The 26,511-nt window shown below is 43.6% G+C and overlaps 1 protein-coding gene across 1 annotated transcript in view; it reads right to left on the bottom strand.

The window, feature by feature from the left end:
- CACNA2D3 (calcium voltage-gated channel auxiliary subunit alpha2delta 3) overlaps positions 1-26,511 on the bottom strand; it is a gene marked incomplete at both ends in the record, with an annotated part of 779,660 nt that overhangs the window by 54,524 nt on the left and 698,625 nt on the right. The window contains 4 exons of the mRNA XM_080926621.1: positions 5,810-5,880; positions 8,680-8,742; positions 18,145-18,189; positions 19,274-19,335. Of these exons, the coding sequence (XP_080782747.1) occupies positions 5,810-5,880; positions 8,680-8,742; positions 18,145-18,189; positions 19,274-19,335 (241 nt within the window). The remainder of the gene's footprint in view (positions 1-5,809; positions 5,881-8,679; positions 8,743-18,144; positions 18,190-19,273; positions 19,336-26,511) is intronic.

Raw genomic sequence — 26,511 nt, 5'->3', positions numbered from 1 at the left:
GGTCACATGTCAGATATTTTGGCTATCCCATATTTACATTATGATTCATAACAGTTATGAAGGAGCAACAAAAATAATTTTATGGTTGGGGTCATCACAACATAACTGTATTAAAGGGTAGTCACATTAGAGAGGTTGAGAACCACTCTCCTAGAAAGACCCATTGGGATGCCTGGGGGGGGGGATCGCCATGAAAGATTGATTCCTATCATAACTGCTTTGGTTTGAAAGTGAAATGTCTCTACCAGGCATGTGCTTGAACATGTGGTTCGCAGCCAATGACACTGTTTGGGAATTCTCGTCTAGCTGGGACATGAGGCCTAGAGATAGTGGGGCACAGGGTACCAGGTGTGGGCCATGAGGGGTATAGCCCTGCCTTGCTTTCTGATCTAGCAAGACATGCATAAGATGTACATGATAAACCACCTTAATGAGACTTGCAGCCAGAACGCCTCCAGACAACCTCCCCCCTCCCTTCTTAAGTTGTATCTCTTAGGTACTCTACTGCAATGGGGAGGAAAATAATACTATAACTCACTGAAGGGTAGAGGCTCGCAGCACTAGAAGACAAGGAGCTCCAAGACATTTCTAAGCAGCAAGGAATCAACTTGAAGAGAAGAGAGGGCAGTGGTGGCACATGCCTTTAATCCCAGCACTTGGGAGGCAGAGGCAGGCAAACTTCTGAGTTCAAGGCCAGCCTTGTCTACCGAGAGTGTTTCAGGAATGCCAGGGCTACACCAAGAATGTCTGTTTTTGAAAAACACAACAAAAACAGAAAGAAAGAAAGAAAGAAAGAAAGAAAGAAAGAAAGAAAGAAAGAAAGAAAGAGAAAGAAAGAAAGAAAGAAAGAAAGAAAAGAAAGAGAAGGAAGGAAGGAAAAAGGAAAAAAAAATATTTCAAGAGAAAGCTGCAAAAAGCCAGGCAGCTTCTATCCAGGAGTCTCAAGACTGGTGCCTAGGTGCTTGTTGCTTAGTTATTCAGTGGTTCAGGCAAATCCTACATAGTAGACTCGAGACTGGTGCCTGGGTGCTTTTTACTCAGTGGGTTTTGATCCTGGCTTTGACCAGTGGTGGGCTGCACATGAGAACCACACAGGGGCATTTACAATGCCCACATGCTGGGGCTTCTTCCCCATACCAATGTAAGATGAGTCTCTTGGGATGAACCCTGAACAGAGCTGTGCACACTCACATGACTTGCTTCAGCCCGTCAGACACTGAAGTAGAAGAGCCTTCAAGGTGTACAGTGGAATCCCAGCCTTCCTGTTAAGCAACTAACAAGATATCTGTGGTTTGATCCCTTTATGAAGGGCTCATGTCTTAGGCAATAGCTCTTCCATGCATCCACGTACCCGGGGAGGAAGTAAGTTAGACACGGAGAGACTGAGGGACCTGTGCATAGCCGCATGGTTGTAAATCTATTGCTCAATAGAAAGTCTTACTTTAACACAGAGTATCACAGAGGCACCATCATGAACTGGGAACCCGCTGGGCATGCCTATTATCTTAGCACTAAGGGAGAAGAAACAAAACAAACCAAAGACTCCTTTAACTTTTTCCTACAGGTGACTATTATTTATCATCTCTGAATATATAATTTGTATTAACATCCTTGGAAGCAAGACTTGGGGAGGAGGAGACCTATGAATTCTAGTACAATTGCCAAAGGGTCAAGGTCATTGCTGATGACAGAAAGATACAGAGTATCTGTTTGGGGAAAAATGTAAGTTTAAGACTTTTACTAGACAAGAGCTTGAGAGAGGAAAAGGGTAGCACAAGGTACAGATGGTGAGTGATGAGCCAGGGAGCCCACTTACTCTCATGGATAAGATCAAAAACCGATTGGAAGTTCTCTGTTTGCAACACCAAAAGCAGAGCTGGCACAGGGTGACATGAGAGATAAAGGGAAGTGTAGTCTGCGGGCATGGTGGGTCAGAGGATTTGTCAATTTCAACTGAGTGATCTCCTCACTCAGCCGGTCTCCCATCCTACAAATTCTGCTCTGCAGATAAGATACTGCTGAGCCAACACCTTCCTTCACCTCTACACTGCTAGATGTGCTTATAGCACAGCGCTGCTGTAGACATGCCAAGGGCAGAGGACAGAGGGCAGAGGGCAGAGGGCAGAGGGTAGAGGACAGAAGGCAGAGAGCAGAGGAGTCTGTATCCAAACTACAGGATGTTGAAGTCTTGTTTCCATACTACAGAATACTGGAATCCAGCTCTGTTACAGAGATGTGGGCTCAGTTCTTAGTCTTTTCAAGCCTGTCTACAGAATAAAGGTGTGATCCATTTATCCCTGACTGGGCCTGTAGCCTGAATCAGCCTTTTACTTACTAAGGCTTGCTTACATGTACTGATGACAAATGTCTACAAAGTCTTGAACAAAGATCTGACACCTCTAGTTTGCCCTTGGCTACAGGGCCACTGGTCCTGTTTCCCAAAGTTGTTGGAAGGTTCTAAGACCAATGATCTGTGTGGGACAGAGGGGTGCAGACCTATAATCTCAGTACTTTGGAGGTTGGCTTCAAGGGTTGCATGGGCTACACTGCAAAATGAGGAGGAAGGAGTGAGGAAAGAATAACATTTATTTTTAGAGGAAAACAACAGCAAATTATTTTTTATTTATCATATAATACTATACTATAATTATATAATAATTTTCTTATTATTTTTACTTTCTTTTGTGTGCCTTCTTTCTAGCAAAAAGGCAAGCAAAAGAGAGGAAAAAAGGAAGAAAAAAAGAAAGGAAAGATAGAAAAGAAGACAGGAGGGAGATGGTAGTCCAAACCAGCTCAGCTGTGGCAAGTATTTGACAGAGAAAAAGATGGCTGTTTTCTGCTCTTTTCTTTCTTTATCTCCCATACTGTTGATGCATCTGTTCTCGTCTGTGATCCTTAGGTCACAGAGCAACTAGTGGGTCATAATCAAGCTGAAGACTCAGTTAATGTAACCAACAGCAATGAGTTTGGCTCTTAATGAAATTCACAGGCTACTAAGCAGTTTAATTATTCATACAAATCAAAGGCCCAAGAAATTATAGACTCAACAGTGGATATTATTTTCTTCTGATGGTGTGCTACTATATATTATGGCCATTGGGCCACCAGACAAGTGGGCAGAACAGAAGAGCAAAGAAAGTCCCATTGCCATTTAGGTAAGTAGAGTGTCAGAGTTTCACATTGCAGCAACCAAATACTGAGAAAAACAAATTAGTGGACGAAGGATTTATTTTAGCTCATGGCTTCAGAACATTCAGTCCATCATGGTGGTAGGGGGTGGGGCTGATGGAATGGCTATGTCTCCAACAGCCTCCAATGTTCCAGTGGCTTACTGCTCCCATCCTCCTCCTTGTTAGCAGCCAATAATAATAGTCTTATTATGAATGAATCAAGTGAGTCATAACATTTATAACATTCATCATTCACTGGCTAGGTCCAAGCCCTCATAACATCTCTGGGAACACCCACAGAGACACTAAGGGAAGTCTTCAGCAATTTCCTAGGAGATACTTAATTTCTTAATGTTGGACCTAAACAATTATAGAAACCACTGTTCTCCAGAGTGGGGAGGGGAGCTGTAAGCTCACTGCTGGAAATGACCTTGCCTCTAGTGAATGACCTTCATTAAAGAATAGAGGTTGATCAAAAGGACAATCCTTGTGCACCAACAGCGCATCCAAGTTACCAAAGAGAGGGACAAGCTAAATGTACTACCCTTTGTCTTCCTAAAGCAGACCAGGCCTTCAAAGTAAGCATGCCCCTCTGTAGGTATGCTTTAGTTTAGGGTAGGAGGGGAAGTCTTCTCCAGAGGCCTAGAAGTTTCCTCTAACTACCTCCTTTTACTGTGGTTGAGATGCACACATTTCCTGGATGGAAGAAGCTGTCAGTCTTATTTTGCCAGAAAATAAGGAATGGGGGAAGGGCATGTGCACCTGTGTCTAATTTCAAGTGCCAAGAGAGACATCAGCAGATGTCAGAAAGGTTGTATCAACTGGTACCACACACAGAGCCATGGCTGAGCCAAAGTCAGCAACCATTACAACAGCTACCTGAACCTTTAGTAGACAGTAGGCATGGACTGAGAACATCATGCTCATTTTTATCTAACCACCGATGCCAGCCAACCTTGGGCATGATTCCTAATCATCTTCATGTTCCACACAAGAACTCAGTCTTGGCAATGTAAGATGACATATTCTAAGTTATGCAGCTAGTCAGTGTTACAGTGTATCTTTGACCTTAGTATGGGTGACTCCAAAATCTATCTCTTCATTGCTCCCCTGGCTCCAGGGAGGGGCCCTCTGGCGAAGCACATGGGGCCTGTCATGTAGCTTCTAGAGGGCATCAGTTGCTGTCCTAACCCAATCAGGCCCGTAGCCTTTCCCTTTCCTCAAACAGGTTGGTTAGAGTGACAATAGCAAGTTCTAGATTCATACCAACCATACATATCCCATATCAAGGAGGAGATCAAACCCTTAAAATCCCAGTATAACTTTTCTTTCTCCTACCAATTTAAAACAAACATCCAGCAAAAGGAGGGGATGGCAGTTGTTAAAAGAAGTTAAAAATATGCTTTTAAATGAGAAACACAAGTACGATTGTTCTTCATCTTGTGTCTCCTGCCCCCAGAGTTGAGATACAAGTTGACATTGCACAAATGTATGTAAAGATAGAAAGGGAGACAGAAACAGCTGTACTCCTATGGTTGACCATCCAGGAGCTGTTCTGAGAAGCTTGCAGAAAGTCACAGAAGGGTGTAGAACAGCTCAAACCCAGGTCTGGGTGAGAAAGAACTCTGTCAAGCCAGCTATACTAAAGTCACTGAGCTGGAATTAGGCAGGGGTCCATATCTGCTCATCAGACTTCCAGTTAAGAGAGTGGTTGGTAAAGATGACAGGAATGCTGGCCTCCGGCCACCTAGAGAGCACTTCTTCCCTGAACTGGCACAAATAAGCCATGTGGGGTTCAAATACTGGCTCACTCTTTTGTGTTCCCCACTCTCAGCACAGTGGTCAGTTTCTCTTGTTGACTGGATTCAAACTCTGATTCGTCACCACCCAGCCACAGGACAAGTCATGAAGCAAGTCATAAAGTAGCCTAGCATGGAGGTGCCATGGAACTCACATGTAGGGCCACCCCTGAACTTCCTGCTCCTAAGAGCCCCAAATACATCCGAGGAAACTCTACTCCAAAGCAACTCCTAGAAGATGTCCTGAAACTCATCCCAGGCTTTCCCCACGGACCTTGGTATTTCTGGAAGTATGGTTGGCATAGCCTTGAAGAACATGGGATCAAAGAAAAGCTGTTCTACCCAACCTCTGCCCAGCATGGCAGCCTGTTACCTATGACATTCATGTCATGTTTCTACCAGTAGACTTCAATGGCAAGATCAGGAGAAAACTGAGGAGGCTTCTTTTCATATTAAAAAAAAAAATGTGTCAGTAAGTCTCAAAATACCACCTTCCATTCCTGAGTCCCCAACTGCCAAGGAGTACCCCTGGCTTGTGGGACAAATCCATCCCCGATTTCTGCTCAGGCAGGAACTTTTCTCCTTTCCCTAGGTAACAGGATCAACGGACTATGCTGGCTCTCACTTCAGTATTGGCCTCTGATCCACCCAATGCTGAACAGACAGAAAATTCATGATGAGCTGAATCTGTAAGACCGGTTCCCATGACAGGTGTAGAATTTCAGCCCAGAGTTCCGAAGTGTGCAAACAGAGGGTTGGCACCAGGGTCAGTCTGGGGTTGCTTTATTTGACCTTGGTCTACTTTACTCAGATAAACTGAGAACACCATCCAATCCTTACCTTTTAAAGGAGCCCATTGTTAACAACTTGTTCATGACTGCTCCTTCAACCTCCCCAAAAAAATCTCCAGTCTGTAGGAAAGACAAGAAAGCACATGAGGAAGGGTAGAGGCAACAGAGAAGAAAGGCAGAGAGGTGTGTGTGTGTGTGTGTGTGTGTGTGTGTGTGTGTGTGTGTGTGTGTGAGCATGTGTATCTGGGAGTTGAAGGAAAGCAGAGGCAGGCCTTTAAAACTCCTGTTACAAATAACTGGGAATGGCTGAAATAGTCACAGCAGCTGTGGGTTTACAAAACCAGGGAGCAGATGTGGATGTCTCCAGAATACATGGGGGATGTTGCAAATGTGCTCAATGCAGAGATTAAAACACATATGTGTACAAAAGAGCATACATGCATGCACACATGCATGTGCATACACACATACATGTATATACTCGGACAAGCTAGGCATTAATCTGTACATAATCCCTTCTGATTAAAATGCTACTTCATACAGACAAAATGAGACCCTGGAATTGCTTCCTAAGCTGTGATAAAAATAATGGTTTGTAATGCCTAGATTATCTGCTCAGGAAGCTAGAAGAGTCCATTTGTTCAGCCTTATAAAGTTCTTAAAATCAAGAATCCATCCTTTCTCTAAACCACCTTTAAAAGAATGTTCTCATTTTGTCCATGGGTTGTTGATATAGTTAGCAAGAATAAGAAAGCCCAGGTCCTTGGGGAAACAACATAGATAATTTTATCTTTAATGGTCTGTTCCTATACTTGGTATCATCTTCAGGACATTGGGACACTAAAGCTTTGTCATGTCTAATTCCTGCTGTGAGGAAATATACAGACTTCGTGGTGGAAGAGATAACCTCTGCATGTTCTCCAGATCTTTGGACTCACTGAGCTAGTAGGGTCCCAAGGGCAAGGACATAAGCATTACACAGGAGCCGGGCTTGCAGGAACAGACTTCCTCTGCCAGCATCCCGGAATGAACCAGTGCAGCACCACTGAGAACCCTTCTCTATTCTGGACATATAGCTTGTGAGGGGAGAAAGTGGTGTTACAGTAAGAGAGGAATGGGGTGTGGACCAAACCCCACTTCCATCAGGCTTAGGTTAGAGACCTTGAGAGTACCTTCTGGGGTTTGTAGACAATGAGAGAGGCGGGAGGGAGGAAGAGAGAGAGAGAGAGAGAGACAAAGAGAGATAGAGAAAGGAGAGAGAGAGACAGACAGAGAGAGACAGAGACAGAGAAAATTTGTTCTGCACTTCAGCCCCCCCCAAAAAAAATCAGGAAGAAGGAAAAGATTTCTCTTATTTACCATCAAACACTTTCTTTCTGCTTCAGGTGAGTTTGGAAATGCTCACGTGTTCTGTAGGCATTCTGTAGGCATGTGTAGGTGCCATGAGCAAGAAGGGCACTTGTGTTTCATGTGTGTAAATATGCCAGTGTCAATGGAACTGGTTGTTAGATAGAGAAGAATTATCCTAATTGGATGCAGGAAGTCAGACAGCATCAAACAGGTCTGACCCAAGCAGGCTGGCAGGCTCCTATTTCAGAGGGAGAAAGGTTTCCTGTAGAAGCCATGGCGTTCTGAGTAGTTTCCTGGCCAGGCAAGGGTTTACTGTGGGAAGACAGGCACTCCATCTTTCCTGAGCCCGGAACCAAGTCTCATCTCAGCCCTGTGGGCTAGGGTAGACTTGCAGAAACTCCTCCTGAGTAAGGACTGTGGGTTCTTTCCCCAGAGATTCTTCAGTCTCTCAATGTTCCTCTGGGTCAATGGGTATATTCTCTTAGGCCGATGGTCTTTTCAGTTGTCTCAGAGACTGGACTTCTTTCATGGGGTCATTTATCTTACCTAATGCCACCAGTAGCCCAATGCCTAGTGATACTTGCCACTGAGACTGTGTGTGGGCATCAGGAGTCTAGAGTGCATTCAAACACTCGGGGTGAAGAGCAGAGATAGAATTGAATTCCTCATTTTCTGAAGTCACTCTTTCTAAAACAAACTCAACTCTATGCCTGGATCTCACAGAGCCAAATAGAAAAACATTGAACTATTTTATTGAGCATGAATGGACCCATCAAACCGCTGGCTCCTGAGGTATTTTAGATGTTTTTTTAAAGAGAATTCCTGTGCATATGGAAACATGTATGAAGGTTAAATATTAGGAGAAAACTCATCTTAAAGTTGCCCAAACTCTTTAAAGCACCAACACCCTTCAGGAAAAAAAGAAAAATCTGTGGTACGTGTGTGTGTGTGTGTAACTCTGTGAGTATGTGCACATATGAGTGTGTGCATGTACATATTTGTAAGTATGTGTGTGTGTGTGTGTGTGTGTGTGCCTGTGTTTGCCACAACATCAGTATTAAACACAGAGGTCCACCTTAGGTGCTTATAGTGACTACCATTCTTTGTTGGTCACATGTGTAAACTTGTAGAACTCACTTATCTATGCCTCTCATCTTAGTAAAGAACACCGTGACTTCAGATGCACAGAAGTACCCATCTATACATGGGTTCTGGTGATTTGAACCCAAGCAAGCCCTTTACTCAGTGACCCATTACCCCAGCCTCATACAAGATTTCTCTTGTGGCCCAGACAACTCTGAGGCAAAGAATCCCATAAGTTTAACATTTATGAGTACAGGAATAGAAGCTGGACTCAGCCTCTCTTGTAGCTCCATACCAGGAAGTAAAAATGCTTTGAGGTGAGACATAAGGTTGTGATATTTGGAGAGAAATTAGGTTTATAATATGCTTTTGCCTCATATATGAACCATTATCTCAAAGTCTTAACTCTATAGTTTGTCTCTACATGGGGCCTAAGTGCCATCTGATTTATCCCATTACATGGAGTTCAAATGTCTCCTTACTCACCTGTGTGTAGTCTTCAGACACCAGAATGAATCCATTATTGTCTATGAGGTAACAGTTCACAGTCTAGAAAATCAGAACACATACTTTACTTTCAGGCCTCAGACTGCCTTCACACAGAATGAACTATTTCCAGTCTCAAAGCCTCCCAACCCTTTTGTTGGGGAGGGGAGTTGAATCCCAAGAGTAGAAAATACTTGTTGGTATTAAGGTCATGGTTGCACTAACCCCAGCATTGACTCTGCAAAACCCAGGACCCTGAAGGAAGGAAACAAACGACAGAACCAGCCTTGAGAGACTGGAATCAGGATACAATGGATATGCTCAGAAAAGGCTGAATTAGTATGTCTTCTGTTTTCTCTTTATGAGACCTGACTATTTCCCAGGAAGAAAGTGTTCAGAGGCCCCTAGGCTTTTATTTGGAATGGCTGCAGTGCTGGCCATTTGGAAACCCAAATGCCAGCACAATGTCATTACTCTAATGATGTATTAATGAAAACACCATGTCAGCTCCGGGGACCATCAGGGGACCAGGTAATACTTTTTAATTTGTTCATAGACTGAGGCATGGGGGAAGGGGCAGCCTTCTGTAAAAGGGGCCCCTCAGGCCTCCTAAAGGTTTTCAAACTGTGTTTTTAATTGGGAGCTGGATGTGGGGGTAGGGCTCGTAGCTTTTTGGTAGCTCAGACTTATAAATTGTGGGGAGCAAGGTAAGGCAAACAAACCTCTGCTTCCCCCACGATCCTTTAATCTCCCGTGAATGGCTTGCTACAGGCGAAGTTTTAATTACAGTGCTGTGGAGTTTAAACTTAAGGCTTAATTCCGTCCTTGATGTAACTCAGTTTCTATTTATTGCAGCTTTACATACCGACAGCAACGTTTAATTTGTAACATATCTTTACCCTGAGCTAAATTCCGCTTAGCTTCAGGCCACCGTGGGGCTGGTGTTTGCTGGGACACTGATCTAGACACTGGGTTGGGTTTTGCCAGGCATGAAAGGACAAAAGTGAGGGTCAGAAAGATCTGCGTTATCTTTCTATCCAAGGGCTAGTCCTGGGGACTGGACAGGACATGAAAGTATAGTTACAGTTCTTTTTGGGAAGGTGGAGGGGGTGCAGAAGGTAGGGGGTCTAGACAGGGTTTCTCTGTGTTCCTGAAACTTGTTTTGTAGACCAGGCTGTCTTTGAACTCATAGAAATCCCCCTGCCTCTGTCTCCCTGATTAAAGGCATGTACCACCACCTCCCGGTTTACAGCTAACGTTCGTCACAGCAGACTTGTGTACTTTGATGAATGGCAGAACTTGGCTCATTTATCTGAGGGGTGAGATGGATGTGTCCTACCCATTTACACTCTTGCTGCTACAGAAGTTCTTGGCTTTAGGGACACTCTCTCCATCTTGGTAGTGATCACAGTAAACTGTAGGTCTTCTGAGCAGACAGCAGTCAAGAAGCCATCTCCTAAAGCCATGCCTCTGGGATGGCAGCCACAGGCTCTCTGTGGGTTTGTTTTTAAATTTAGTTAGAATTTGTTTAACATGAAGACTACTGAGACTCAGCTGGTAGGTTGCCGGATTACAGTTCAGTGCACTGTAAGTACTGTGCTTAGTGGCTGTGCTTTTGTGTATCTGTGGTTGTAGAAAGTTATCTTGAACATCAGGACTGGGGTTGTTTGCTGTGAGTGCTACTCAGTTAACATTGGGTCATATGGGTAGATCCACATCCATGATGATTCCAGTGTCATAATGTTAGCCCATGCCATTCAATTCATGTGTACCGAGTACAGAATTACATTCCACAGGCATGTGCTGATGAGCCACCCAGTTACACAGGGACTCTGATGCTCCCACAGTTTCTGCCGCAATTTCCTATCCAAACATCTCTGGTATCACTGTTTAATGTCTGGTCCGTTTCTCTGTCTAATATTGTAAAAATACTACCCAACACAATATAGGGGACAAGGCAATTAAAAAAAAAACATAAAAATCAAGTAGAAATCTTTAGAGAGGGGAATGATGTCATGAAGCCCTGGGAATAAGAATAAAAGAAAAGTCCACATAAGGATGAATTAAAAGGAAAACTGTCACTGTAGAGCAGGCATAGAAAATGCTTCCAACAAGATTGGTTTCCAAAGAAAGGAGACCAAGAGACACCTATTGCCACACTGGCCCTATTCCCTATCTTATTTGTTTCTTAGGAAAATGCAATTGCAACTATACCCGAGCTCTAAAACTAAATGCATTTTGATAATTATTCCTCAGAACAACGTGCCACTAAAACTTGCTGTTGCATGAAACATGTGATCCTTGCAGGTCTTGCTTTCTGTTGACCTCACAGTGGTCAGTGCGGGCTAGAAGAGGGGGCACACCAGGATTCTAGCTAGCATTTTAGGCATGTGACATGATTCTCCCAAAGCCCAGATCTCTCCTGGGATAGAAAGAACAGATTGAGAACTCTTCATCCCAGGTGGAGGCTGCTTCTTAGTTTAGTATCTGTGAAGTGTGGAGTATATTCGTTTGGGGCATGTGTACACGTGCACTGAGGCTGAGGGAAGGTACTGCTTTCTGCCCCATTGCCTTGAGACAGGTCTCACTGAATCAGAAACTCACTGGGTTGTCTAGGCTGGTGGGCTAGGGAGCTCCAAGCATCAGCCTCTCTCCAACTTCCTGCCCTGCTTAGCTTCTGACATGAGTGCTGGGATTTGAACTCAGATCTTTATACTTGCACAGGAAATGTTTTTACCCACTAAGTCATTTCCCCAACTCTCTCTAATTTATAAATTTTATTTTGAAAACAATGAACAATCAATATACAAAGAGAGGACTGGTAAGCCTTGGTGAACAGACTACAACTCTCCCGGAAAGGTTTTTAACAACTATAAAATATGATTGTTTAAAAAAAAAAAATAGAGGAGAAAAAGCTGAGGAAGTGAGAGAGAAGAAGGAGGAGGAACAAGAAGAGAGAAGGCAAGCTTGCCTCATATAAGCCTTCCTTTTCCTATGGCCAGGTAAGGAGAGTCTGAAGGTCACAGGACCAAACATGTGTGCTCTGAGCACAGTGCCCTTTGATCTCAGACCTATTGTTCCTATTATGGCTGGCTACTTCCCCTTCCAGAAGACACCTGGACATGGTTAGAGCCTCAGGTCCTGCTTGCTCACGGAATGCTTTCTTTACAGAATAAAAAAACTTAGCCTATAGGCAGCTAAGGCAGACGTGCCTGGTCTGCAAGAATAACCACAGAGCAACAAAAAGACCACAACAAAAGCAAAGAAGTCAGGCCATCTCCATGCCAGGTGCTTGGTGTGCCACAGTTCTGAGAGCAAGCAAAATTCCAAAAGAGACCGTGCTTGGGACTCCTGGGTCAGGACATAACCCTCATGAGAGGGTGCTGATATCCCTGAGCAAAGCAATTCTTAAACTAATGTCGGAAGCCAAGAGAATAATCAGATATAGCTAAGATGGTTTTCTGTGTGTGCTTTCCACTAGCTGAGAAAGAAGCTATGAAAGAAGTCACCAAAGCCAAAGACAGGCTAGAATGGATAAAAACACAAACTGATTCTGGATCACAGTCAGATTTTGTCTATATTCTACGAGATAGGGACTGAAAGAAATAAAAGGCCCCAGCTGTCCAGCCTCCAAAAAAACATCAGGTACTGTCTCCAGTTGGCATACACTACTGGGCACATTCTGGGGAACACATCTGTTTCCCGAGTACACCAGGATCCAGGAGGACATAGGTATTTCCTTCTTGAACCACATATTTTGATACCATTTTTAGATGTACCTTTCTTACACTTCATGTGGATACCAGGATAGGAGCAGAGATACGCCTTCCTGTGAATTTCAAGGATCTGCTGAATACCAAAAGAATTGTTCCCTCTAGGAGGCAAGAGCCAAGTGATGCCAACACTGGGGCTGATAAGTCACCAAAAAAGTTACAGTGCTCTGTCACACTCTCTGGTGTTCCTCACTGATGGAGATATAGGACATTATATTTAAAAGGTGTCTTTATGTTCTGAGTACTGTGCAGGGCTCTGTTTACCTGTAAATACAGAGAGGTGATTTGAATGACTATGACTGCCCAAACAACCTGTCTGTCAGTAACTCATGGGTTGAATTATGGCCAAGGGTACAGTAGCCTGGAGTCTGCCCTTGGAATGTCAGAGCCCAGTGCTAGGGGTGGGGAACACCTGGGGTGAAATCACACACAATCGGGTCTGACAGTTGTTTTTGCCACATAGATTTATGATAAATATGATTTGGTTTCCTTTCCAGTGTAAAGAAACAGGATGGTTCCCTAGCCTTACCTCTTCATATCACTCCCCCTAAATGAACCCTGGTATCGTGGAAGATATTTGCACACTACCATGACTCTAAGGATCTACTAACCGAATCGGAGCTTGGGGAGATTCGGAGGTTCACCTTCAGAGACACAGAGTAAGTACATACTCCATAGCCATCTTTGAACATTGTGGGATGAAGTTGGCCTCAAAATGTGGATAGAGGAGAGGGAGATGCAGAAAGAAGGGTTTTTTGTTTGTTTTTTATGTTTTTTTTGTTTTTTTGTTTTCCTATATTTCTACAATGATTTGCAGATTCAGTGTTACTCAGAGAATTTGACTCAGGTACATTGAGGCACACACTTAGTGTTTACTCTGAAATCCTGGGATGGGAATTCAGAAACTGCAGACTGGAAACAAAGAATGATGGGAAATGGGGATGCATAGATGGCAGTGTTAACCAGAAGCCTAGGGCTCTGAGTGTCTTTATCAGTGTGACCTTGAACAATGCCTGGGTGTCCTAGCAAGTGGTAAGGCAGCTCCTCCTCTATGGGGGAGCAGGAAAGCTGGGTGAGATGTCCCTGTGAAGGAAGGCCGAGCACCTTGGCTGATGACCACACAAGGAACATATACCATCCAACCCAAATCCCCCAGGAAAGACTGGTCCCTACCATGTATCCTTTTTGCTGAGCATCCTCATGGCACAGTGCTACAGTTTCTCAGAAAGAGAAGTGTGAGGTGCAGTTTCTAACAGGCGGTCCTAGGATAGGGTGGGAGGGTGAAGCATGGGGTAGGGAGCTTCATACAGTTTTGGGAGGGTGCCTTCTGATTGTTTTAATTGACCAAATTCACTTAAGCTCAGCATTGTGCAGCATGAAAATGTTGATGTTTTGTGTGTGAGCATGGTTAAGGCAGGTGGGGAGTGGGGGTAGGGAGGGGTACAAACAGACAATGGGAGGGATCTTTCATCTGAGAGTAGCTAGGCCTGGATTTCTGAGTCTCTGGCACACAGAAGTCCCCTTTCTCCAGCTCTCCTGATGGGATCCCTAGTGTGTCACTGTAGAGCAGATTGACCTTCCCATCACTTGCTGTGTCTTCTCATTATAGCCAACCATCGAATCAAAATACCATGTTTTGGAATATGGAGAAGGCTCAGTGGTTAAAGCTTGCTTCACAAGCATTAGGAGGGCAGCTCAGAAACCCCTGACCCCCTGAACTTAAGTAACTTCCAGTCATGGGAGCTCTTCTGTAACTCTAACCTCAGAAGGTAGAGGTGGGAAAATCCACATAGCAAGCTGGCTTGGGGGACTATCTATATCAATAAGCCCCAAGTTTGATTGAGAGGCCGTAGCTCCATGAATAAGGTATATGATCAAGGAAGATGATTCCTGATATGACATCAATCTGGAGCTTTTGGTGCGTATGCATGTGCAGAAAGATCAAAAAGAGAAAACAGTTACCATCTTTTAAAAATCACTGGTAGCAAAGAGGTAATCTCAAAACTACTTGTTTAGTAGGAGGCACCTGTGTCCCTCCTCTTGCCAGCCATTAAACCATCCTCCGATCTACTCAGTCAGCAGCCTAGGTGTCCAGATATGGAGGTGTCCAGTTGCTAGGATTCAGCCCTGTTCAGCTCTGTCATCATTCAAGGCATCTTTCATATGCCAGAAGAAATTCCCACCAAGACTCATAAAGTCCCTGTGGTCCATAGACCAGACTGATCCCTGTCTCTTTGGAAGGAGAACAAAGCCTCATTTGTCATGAAGATTTTGGTCTCTCACAGGACAAGAGTTAACTAGCCTTCCTCTGTCTTTGCAAAACACCAGTGTTGTCCATAGGTAATGAAGTTGATAGGCAGATGAGTAGGGGCTGTTCATATTGCTGGGTCATACAGAAATGGGAGTTGGGCCTGGTCTTTCCATCCTGGGTCAACCTTGTCTCCTTTATTGGCCCCATACCCTTGCAGGAGTGTTATCTGCCTGAAAGTCCTTTTTCTATGTCTGGCATATTAGTTCTCTTCCAATGTTAATTCTTTCACAATCTTTGCTGATTTAAATGATGCCTCTTCAGAGATTTCATCTCTGAGCAGTCGGCATAAGCTTCCTCATAGCATATAGTCCAATTGGTATAAAACAAACCAAACAAAACATATGTGTATCTCTCCTGCTACCCATAAGTACCATGAAGGCAACGTCTTCCTACGCTGCCCTTGGAGGTTAGCCAGACACTTGCTCCCAGTGACTCAGTCAATGCATTATGAGGAAAGGTATGACTACCTGAACGGTTCTTTTGCAGGCTCTGGACCTGACATTCACCCTGGGTGGAATGGATCCTGACAATCACATGCTTTCAGCTCTTACTGGAGAACTAAAGATGTCCTTCTATAAGGTAAAACTATGTCCATATAACCTAGCCACCCTCACAGAACACATTTGCTGGGGTCCAGTGTGTGCTAATGGGGAGACAAAGGACTCTCAGGGTCTCTCAGCCACCATGTGTCTGAGCAGTCTAAGAAAGTGAACTGTTCTTAGTGAGGTGGCAGAGACAGAGGCGCAGGGTCAGAATGAGCCTAGAAGCTAATTTTAATGGGGGACTTGATGATTTGGGGGCAGCTGGGGAAGAGAAAGGACACGAGACAACCCTATGGGCCTAATTCAAAGTTACAAAAAGAGTAACACATGGCAGGAATCTACTGGAGGAAAAAGGCATTGGGTCTAAAGTGGGAAGGCAGGGCTGGCTTTCCATTGAAAACAATGGCAGTTGGTTACCTAGATCCAAAATTAATGGTCCACAGCAGAATAGATGAAATTTTCAAAGTGCACACCAGGGTATGAGCTTCTGATCCAGTTTTTTTTTTTACAAAGGATCAATTTAAGGCTTGCTTTTTGAAGTATGTGATCCTTTAAGACATGGAGTTATCCTATAGATCATGGAACTAAGGAAGGCATTGGGGCATACTATTGTGCCTTAGTGTATGAGCCATTGCTCCCTAGGGCTTCAGGCCCAGGGAGCCACCACTCTATTGGAGGAACAGTTTGGTGCATGTTTGGTTTAGGGCCAACAGTAGTGAGTGTGTGCCTTTTCTGGGAGACATGATAGTTTTTCACCCTCCCCCCATACATTCTTCCCTGTGACTCTAGGACTTTTTATACCCACTATGTGGTTAAAGAAACAAGGAGAAAGGAAGGTTTGGAAAATTGTCCAAGGTCACATTGCTACCTGTGTTTGGAGCCACAGAATCTCAACAGTCTAATTCCATGGCTTGTACTTTTAAATACCGCCCTGCACCACCCTTGCCACCAGTCAAAGAACAAACATCGGCTGGCTCTAAGCTCAGAAGATGTGTCTTCATTTGTCTTTATGTGAAGATACACTTGCATCGCTTTAGTTGTAGGAAACATACCACCTCTTGCTCTTATAGGAAAAATACCACCTCCTGCTTTTATAACATTGTTTAAACAACCATGCACATGTATAGCCAACCTCTCATTCATCTAACCAAATTTCCCAACTACCATCACCCCTTCCAGCCAGCTAGCCCACCAGGCATTCTCTGTTCTCTTACTGGAGCTTGGATTTTCAACAATACCCACTGTAGTTTGTGACACACCCTTTGGTGCCATTTGAGCACTCCAGAGAGGCAAGAGGATGGGGTTTGAATCCAACAGTTCGTACTAATACACTGGCATGTCTGAAAGCCACAGGAGAAATATGAGTCCCCCCCTTAGCCTATAAAAATCATCCCAAGCTTCCTAAAAAGGGTGTTGAACATTCCTCAGAGAAAATTGGTTTTGATCTGGTGATCAGAAAAAGTTGAGCTTCTATTGAAAATATGATGGACTGGCTTTTGCTCTGCAGATATGGTGACTCACACTATGACAGCGCTAGGGTAACAAGTTTTCTTTAAGACTGGCAGCGAGACCAGAAATTTTTTTTCTAATTCTATCCTGGACTCTCTTTTATAATAATGTTCTTGTTTTCCATTTGTCTACTTTAAAAAACTCTACTCCTGTCCTATGCTTTCTGGGTTGAAACTATGTCTAGAAAATGTTCCTAAAATCTTTGTGGTAACCAGAAGAACTGTAAATATCTGATTGTAAAGTTTAGTTGACAGATTGCCTGATGTTTAGCTAAAGAAGAGAGGGTGGACAACCTAGGAGGAAGGGCCACCATAATTCTGTTTTAAACCATGGGGTAGGGAGGTGCTATGCTGGCTATGAAAAAAGCTACGTCCAATATGAGTGCTTAAAACAGTGACACAGTAATTTCTTTCATTGCTGACCTAAATGATTCAAATTTCTCCCTCCAGAGGATGGAGAGGGAAAGAAAGAATAATAGAGACATCTTAGGTAGAAACAGCTATGCTAGGATGAAAAACTGGGACTTTCGGAGCTTTTACCTTCAGATTTACAGTGTGCAAATTATGTCAGATGAACCAAGTCATGCATTCATCTCAATCTCCTCTTTGATCTTCTTTTCTTTCCTTCCACCTCTGCGAGCTCGCGAGCGCGCGCGCACACGCACCCACAGACACACAGACACACACACAGACACACACACAGACACACACACAGACACACACACACACACACACACACACACACACACACACACACACACACACACACACCCTTCTTTCAGCCAGGGGCTGGGAACTCTATGTAGACCAGCCTAGCCTTGATTTTAGGATGCCCCTCCTGCTGCCACCTCTTGGCTGAGTTCTGGGATTACAGCTATACACCACATTGGCTGGCTTAGCCTTTAGTTCTCTTACCTATAAACAGGGGCAATTCTTCCAACTTAATTAACCTGTTGTTCTAATGGTGGGAAGGAGATGAAGCATGGCCACAAAGCTTTGGGAAATCTAATGCAGTCTTTAAATGTGAGTAATGTCTATTACATCCTGTAAACAAGACACCAACATCCTAACACCACAGTCTAGGAAACATCTAAAGCACATTTCTCTGGCTCTCAGAACCAAACTATGTGATTGGGGGTAGGAAATTAGAGACAAAACAAATGTCCTCTCTGTCTGTCTGTCTGTCTGTCTGTCTGTCTCCTCCTCCCCCTCTGGAGGCTGGCCCAGAGTAATGTGTCAGGCTTGGCTCTATACACAGCAGCATTCCTCTGTCAAAATGCACTGTCTAACACTTCCCTTTGGCCAGAAACTAGACCAGGAAAGTGCCTTACCTCATCGTCGCAGCTTATGGAGCATTTGCCATCCAGGGAGGCACACTGTTGGGGGAAGGAAGCAGGGGAACCACGTTACTGGGTTATTCACCCCAGCCTTTGCTGCAGCTGCTCCTTAGCTAAGGACGCCATGGCCTGTGACGCAAGTACCAGGTTTCATCCAGAGGAAACGTTTCAAGATGAGACTTGGCCATGTTCTCTAAAGTCCATATGAACTCAGAATCATACTATAAAAGACACAGTGTGAGGAGTGCTGGCTCTTTCCCATCCCTCTTAATTTATGTTGTCGTTCAACACTGATGGTATCTCTTAAAGATCTCAGATCTTCTGGTAACAAAAGATATAATTATGTCATTATTTAATTTAAAACTATTTCTCAATGACTTTAAAAGGAAACCCTTGTTTATGTTCTTAGAGTATAGTTTCCTATCATATCATAATTTACGAAATGATAAGCTCCTTATTCATCCACCCTTGGATGATTCTCCAGGTTGATTCCGTATTATGATGAGTGCACATTGAACATGCAAGTGCTGGTTTGACTACTGTGTGCTAATTTCACTTTTGCTGGAAGCATGCTTCTATTGTTTGGAACTGGGCAGCTGGAAGTAACTCAATGGCTACTATTTCTGTTGAACACCAGACAGATGTCCCTGACATGTCCCCGTTCATAGAGCACAGCAATGGAGAGGACCTCCCTGGATTTTCCAAGTGCACTAGCCCCTTGATTTCCTTTGGCCTGAAATGCAGATACATGCCTTAGACAAGCAGGTCATATGATAACAAAATAAGGGGAAGCACAAATAAGTAGCAGGACATCACAAACCCAAAACAAACAAACAAACAAAACACCAAAAGGCCCTGATATTAAGAGAGGACCTCCTTTTGTGAAGTCACTCTCTTGATTCCATGATTCAAATGGTTCCTAGGAGTAAGTCCCAAGCTTGGTCCAGCATGTGGTGTCCAACATGCTGACAGTCTGTGTTTTACAGTGACATGAATGGAAACGGGGGCGGGGGTGGTAAATCCTTTTACAAACATTCATCCGAAATCTGGCACCACAGCTACCCATATGGGGACACCGGTATAACAGTGGTACTAATGCCTCGAGGTGGCAGCTGGAGCTTACCTGTCTGCTGGCTGTCCAGAACTTCCTTTGGAAGAATTCAAGTTTCATCTGAATGCCTACAGCTGGGATAGATTACAAATAAAAGAAAGTATCAGACATCCCTTTCAGATTTCAGATTATCATTGGAAATTATACCCATCATGGCAAAATGCTGACACAGCCTTACCAAAAATTAAAAAACAAAACAAAACAAACCTGACAGTGACCCACACACCTATGATCTCCCAGATCTGACCTTTCTTGTTGGCCGTAAGCAAATCTCAAGGGTCCCTGAACTCAGCTCAATCAGAAACTGAGAACACAAGTTGACATTTGTCATAAAAATTTCTAGAAGCTAAATAAATATCTCTTCTGTTCTCTTTTAGAGCTATTACTTTCAGAACTCAATATGTCTTGCATGGTGTTTGTTCATACGTTTGTTTGGAGGCACAACATTCAAAAGGTAGCAGTTCTAAGGCTGGTGTTTGCCAGTCACTTTACTCTGGTGGGACTGGTGACACTGGCCCCCTAGTGTCCCCAACCCAGTGCTCTTCTCTCCAGGAGAAGGATATAATACATAGCTCTTTGTGTCTGTAGAAATCTTCCTAATGCAACAGTAAAGGCTGGCCATGTTGACAGATACCAAGTGAAACTTTAGGAAGTGGCATTTGGTGGAATCTTCCAATTAACACACCAGTAGACTCACCACATTTTTCCCAAGAAAGCAGCATCCACATAACTCAGAAAGTGAAATGGTCAGGGTCCAAATCTCATCAGGTGCTATTCATGCTTTGCAGGAGTTCAAATAATGATAGGGCTGGATGGACAGGGGCAAGAGGAGGTGTACCCTGGTGCAGTTTTGCACACTGCTCTGATGCACATGGCCTTTCCAGGGTTTGCCATGCTGTCTGCACATTGCCTGGGTGATATTTATCTTTCCTTCAACATTACTGGTAACTTTGAACTAAATAATAACAGCACCAAGAAGCTTAAAAAAGAATTTTGCAGATGACAGTATAGCTAGAATTACAGGAAAAGATGGGGACTCTAAGTAAATCATTCTCTGTGGTTGGTTCCCAGCAGAATGGAAGCTTCTGTAGGACAGGAAAAAGAAAAGCACCCAAGCAGGACATCTTCCTCTCTCTGCCAAGTTCAGATAGCTCAGACTTCTCAGAGGTGTGTCTGGAAGCCTAGTGTTCAGAAAGGGGATGTTTTCTTTTAGAAAGGGTTTCTGTGGGTACCTGGTCAGATTGTGAGTTGAGTTGCTTATTTCTTCTTTGATGCAAAGGTCAGAGAAAGCCTAAACAAAACTGTTCTTGGAGTCTGGGAGACATTTGTAACTTTTGCATACCACAGTACAGAATTCACTTAGGTGTGTGGGGAGATGAGGGCTGCTGTCTCCTGCACTTAGGAAAGGCTTGGGGAAAACACTATGGTTTTACCAAAGTCAGGCAGTGGCCAACAGCAACTGACTTCAGAGAAGAGAGCCGCAGAGTAGCCATTACAGCAGGCAACTGGTATCTAGGAGGATCAAGAAGAGTTTCTGTCTTTTTCATGGTTCCCTGCTGCCTTCCCTGGCATTAATTTTAATACCATCTCTTTAGGCCAAGGTCCAGGTCATAGGAAAAAACACGAGGGTTCTTGAAATAGTCACCCCACAGCAAAGTCCCCAAGGTGTCTCTCCTTCTAACACTTCAGAGATGTCCTATCTACCTGCCAGCTTTTGTGTTTCCCCAACAATTCACTGTACCCCTCTGAGTATCCTCCCATCCTCTGGCAGGGCCTCCATTCACCTCTCTAATGAGTCTAGCTGCTCCCTCCAGGGTGTTTATCCATCCCACATACTTGGAGTCTGCTATCATCTCCCTCTATTGGTCCTGTACCCAGCTCCTCAAGGCAATTTAATCTTTCCTCATGAGTCAGTTCCTCTGTCCCATTAATCATACAGGCAGGCCGGCTTTCTCTGATCTCTCTCCAAGAAGCTGCATCCTTGCCCTAGGCCTGATGCCCTAACCAAGACACTGTTTCCCTGGCTCTCTCTCCTCTGGGCCATGGGGCTGGTGTCCAGTACTCCTAGTAGCCTGATGGTAACTTGTGTGCCTAGATCCATCTTGCTGTTGCTGTTGACTGCTCCCCTGCCTCCTCCAGCAGCATAGCCCTGGCTTTGCTTTATATCTCAGATTTTGACTTTAGGATTTTCATCTAGAGTTTCAAATACCTCTCTATGATTCAGAGGTTCACAATCCCATTGGTGGGTTAAGTGAATGACCATTTGTTCTCTGGTCTTTACTGTGTTTAGTGCTAGGTTGGGTGCTAATTGAAATGTGATCATCCACCCTGTCAGCATCTAGCTGAGAAACTGCTACATGGTAAGAGTTATACTTCAGGCAGAATACAAAGGGTATGAAGTCAGCCAAGGGCTTAGTGTGGATGGCATGGAACTCTATCTCAAGGCTAGATAGGAATCAAGAGAAAACAGACAAACTGCTTGGGTAAAGGCAAGGATCCTTCAAGGCCACAGAGCTCTGAGGATTGAGAAGAGTGGACAAAGCATCCTGGATGTGCTTGCCCGGGGTCAAATGATAAGACGTCTTAAGTGCTAGTTCAAGGCAGATGAAGGTTTTCCCATAGGCTGGGGATTAGCTCAGGGGCAAATCCAGCTTCGTTTTGTAAATAAAGTTTTATTGGCACAGTCATTTTTGTTTACATACTGTCTGGACCTATAATGCCAAAGTTGAGGATTTAGAACAGAGATGGAATGGTCCACAAAGCCGAAGCATTTACTATCTGTCCCTTTAGAGCAAAACAGTGCTGACATTTGCTGTAGGTACTACTAGAGATCTCTACAGAAGCAGCAAGACCAGATTTGTAGTTTTGAACACTCACTCCAAGCTTTCAGAACAGACGCTAGGCAAAAGGCCCAAACAGTGGGCAACAGGACAGTGCGCAGACTCTGGCCAGTGGCTTATATGGCTCACCATTTCTTGAGAATGGAAGTGATTTAAAGTACAAACCAAACAATAAAAGAAAATAAGGCTGAAGCCCGAGGCCAAGCATCACTCTGTCTCCTGTGTTTTGTTCCACATGTTTTTCTTTTTCTACTTTTATCAGAGAAAGCATTTTACCTCGGCAAGCTCACCCCTTACACCATTCTCCATAACCTAAGTGGAACCTGAGATATTTTGCCTGCCCATCTGTTTGCTTCTTTCAACAACATTTCAAGCCCTGGTAGTGTATTCTGCTTCAAGTCGGTCTTGCTAATTTAATAAGGGAAACAAGGGCAGAAAATGCTTTAGCGAAACCCAAATCCCCAAGGAGAATGCAGAAAATAAAAACACCATTCCATGGGTTTGAAATTTTTTAGACAGTCCAGAAAATCATGAACATATTTTCCTGGAGTCTGTGGTATTCCCCACTTCCAATTGATTGGAACGTTCCAGGGCTCCCTAGCTCGCATTCCCTGTCATGAGAACACAGGTTGCTTTTGCATGTAACACTGAACACACCCCCAAACAGTATTTCATACCATTCTTTCCAAAGTACATTCCAAAAGCAAAAATGGCCTGAAAATATATGGGTAGTCTTCAGAAATCAGAAAAACATCACATTTGCTGTTGAGAGCATTGATAACATTGCAAGCCTATTCCCAGGAGGTACTCAGACATCTCAGGCACAAGCATCTCTTTGGACTTGAACTCCCCAGGTGATGGTTCTTGCAGTACTTGCCATTGTTGCAAGCAGGACTGGGTATAGATCAACTTAATAGCTTAAAGTTGAGACCTTCCTTGGGTACCTTCCTCCTAGACTGTTCTCGTTTCCCTGCCTTGTAACTTTCTACCCCCTTTACCTACTCCCATCCTATACCTCTTGTTTCCTTTTCTATCAGAAGCTCAGCAGCAGCAATGTAGGAGGTATGTTGTCATCAGGATGCATATACAATAGGCAAGGGCTACAGGATATGGAGGGATGTCCAATCACTAAAAAGAATCAAGTTTGGAGTGACAGAGGCCTTCACAGGGCATCACTCATGACCGTCACTGGACTATTAGAATTCCCATGATTAATTTGCTCGGATAGAGGAGAGGTGGTTACCCCTAGTGCTCAGATTCTGTGCTATATAAATTGATGACCACTGATGATGTGGCTGTTTAAAATGTACCACTCATCATTGGGTTCTTTACTTACATGAATTACATTTTAAGTCCTCAATAGCTCTGTGAACCCAAATTCTGCTGTGGCCACTATTTCAAAATAGAGCATTTTTAACTTTGCAGAAAGTTCTATTAGACAGCAATCATAAGAGGAATTAAAGGTAGTATTCTGCGAAGGCTTTCCCATATTACTACTTCCTAGACATGAAGGAGATGGGCACGGCACATGTATGGAGGGCTCATAGAGTTCAGATGAGATAGGACTACCATCATGACTAACTTGGGTCTGCAAAGGGAAGCTGTTAATTATCTTGAGAAAACCCCCAAAGAAATTAACGCAATATGCTCTACGTGGCTACCACCCCCAAGATTGATTTATTTTGCTTTATAAAATTTGAGAATACAAATTACATTTCCAGTGCTATTATATTCAAATGCACTCAAGATGAAACCATGCCTGCATCTCATATCACGTTAATAGACACACATTCAACTGTAATCCAAAACTCACCAAGTAACAATGTCACATGTAAAATTAGAAATAAAATAACATTTTCATATTGTATTCATTTAGAAATCATTTTCTACAGGCTGGGCCTCAACTTGCAATCTACCCCTAGGAGTCCAGATCCGGTTTATAAAATAGCATTCACCATGCCTGGCATGAAAGCTCCAACAAACACCCGAGTTTCCAAACATGCCCTGCCCCTCCAGCCATAGATGTTCACATGCTCTTGGAAAGCTCATCCAGGAGACAGAAGAACATACCAGAATTGCCAATGATTTATAACCAAAGTGTGTTTCTAGAGAATTGTTTATGGGGCCTATTTCTAAGACTATTGCTGTGAGCCCTGAGGACTTCATGTTACTTCTTTTCTCCACATGGAGAGTCTTGCTGCCTCATTTCTGGGGACAAAAATAAATGTGAGGCAAGGATAATACTTTAAAACATGAAGTGTGTTATAATACTCTCAAAGGCTCAGAGTGTTGCCTACCTTGATAGCAAAATGTATGCCAACATCTGTGATTCTTTTATATTTCAGAACCAATGCACCTTTGATGACTCTATGTTGAGACTAAGCAGAAAACCCATGTATGGTAAATCCAAACTATCTGTAGACCCAAATGTTCTATAGAGTATAAGACTGGGGTACAAATGCTTTACAACACCACTCCAAACAAACACTTCAGATGGATCATTTCCCTTCAGGAGTACTGAGGGTTGCTCTCCTATTCAGACCATATCAGCTGCTGCTCTGGAATGGCACATGGTCAGAAAGTGGCCAGATGGTCCTCTCAGAGCAAGGGAGTGAAGAAGAACATGGCCACCATCAGCTGTTTATGCTCACTAACCACGTATTCAGTCATGGGGTTTTTTAAAGACCTGGAGCTTGCTGACAGTGGAGTGGAAGGAAATGATCATTTCTTTCTGGCTCACAAGTGGTAGTCACATTCTGAAGCTTCTCTGTACTCATGTAGCCACAGATGGAAGAATTCTAACAGATTTCAACCAATGGGTAGAGGTGTAGAACAGAAAGCTGTCTCCTTTTCCGGGAAAACAAAAGTATCTTAAACTAATAAATGTGATTGGCATGGAGGGTTTCCTCACACCTCTCCTCTTTTGAGAGTAGAACTTTGCCTTCTGGGAGCAAATGCCCACCCAGATGTTCTCTTATGGAAAAACACCCCCTGGCTTGTTAGATTTGTTACACAAAGTGATTGTCCACATGACTCCTGGGTTAATGTCTCCTGTCCAGTCCCAGCCCATACTTGGGCAGTGTCCCTGGATTGTTATCCTTTGTACACAACAGCAAAGCCTACTCTAGTTGTGATAGGGAAAAAAAAGTCAGGCATGCTGGGATTCCAACTTGACTTAATTAACAGTACACCACAGTGATAGTTGCTAGCCAAGCAACATTTGTTTAAATGTTTTCTTCTGTTTGTTTTCAAAACAGTTAATTGCAAGTAGGACTAACAAGGAATTGGAATGTTGCTTTTTCGGACTATTTCATGATTAACCCAGGCTTTGGAGCAGGGCCACTAGTGGCACTGGAGTGTTGAAGGACAGAATTGTGACCTTTGCTACATCCATGCAAGCCCTTTCCAGGGGTCGGTGGATGTCCAGAGAAATGACTTCCCCTGGAATAACAACTGAAAACTCTAATTCGAATTATGACATAGCTCATCTGCAAAGTATTTCATGTGAAGACTTTAATGAATCACATGGTGGAATGTTGGGCAGAAAAAGACAACTGAAATCCTGGGACTAATTTGGGTGAAACTGAGAACAGAGTACCCTTGCAAAGATGAGGGGGAAAGAGGGGACAGCTGTTCTACTGTTCCCCTGGGTGTCAGGCTGACAACCCTGAAAGCTTTCCTAATAATGCAAGTAAGGGAGACCAAGTATCAACGACCTTTCAAAAAAATACAGATCGAAGCAATGTGTGTTCATCACAATCTTAGTAACGTCTGGGAACTCAGTGTTAAAGTTTGGTATTGTTTCAGAAACAAGGGAGGAAATCTCATAGAAGCAGACACTCCACATAATTCAGCTGATACCAAGTGAAAAAACACAAAGATAAAAGGGGAGGAGGCACTTTGACTGTTAGCCCCTTTACCAAATACATAGTTCACTTCTGAAGTATTCCCTGTGGTATGTGGGAGGTAAACTTTCTCATACAGTATAGTAACACTTTTAAATAACAAAGAGCTGCATGATGTATGTTTGGGCTGAAAGGGAGGGACGAAACACGGGGCTCATGTTATCCTTTGATTGACAAGAAGATGGTAGAGAATTTTCTTTGAAGACTCATATCTGTACAGGTCTCTATTAATCTAGAACTTTCTCCACCTACCATCTGAGCCTACCTTCTAGGGACATGTGGAGCAAGTCCAGGTGTCCTTGGCTCACACATTTGTTTCAAGGCCACTTTTCATTCTGGTCAGGGTTGCTTGGGAATAGTCACCTTTCGTGGATTCTAACAAATGGCAACTATACATGTTTTCTCCATTTGGGTTATAATTACTTGACTGATTCAACATTGAAAAGAATTAACAGGACTTATGGAATAATAATTTTTTTCTTTACCCCTGAGGTAATCTGGAAGC

Source organism: Micromys minutus (assembly GCF_963924665.1).
Source record: "Micromys minutus genome assembly, chromosome: 12".
In the NCBI taxonomy this organism is placed as follows: domain Eukaryota; kingdom Metazoa; phylum Chordata; class Mammalia; order Rodentia; family Muridae; genus Micromys; species Micromys minutus.
This window is presented reverse-complemented; position numbering and strand designations above follow the sequence as displayed.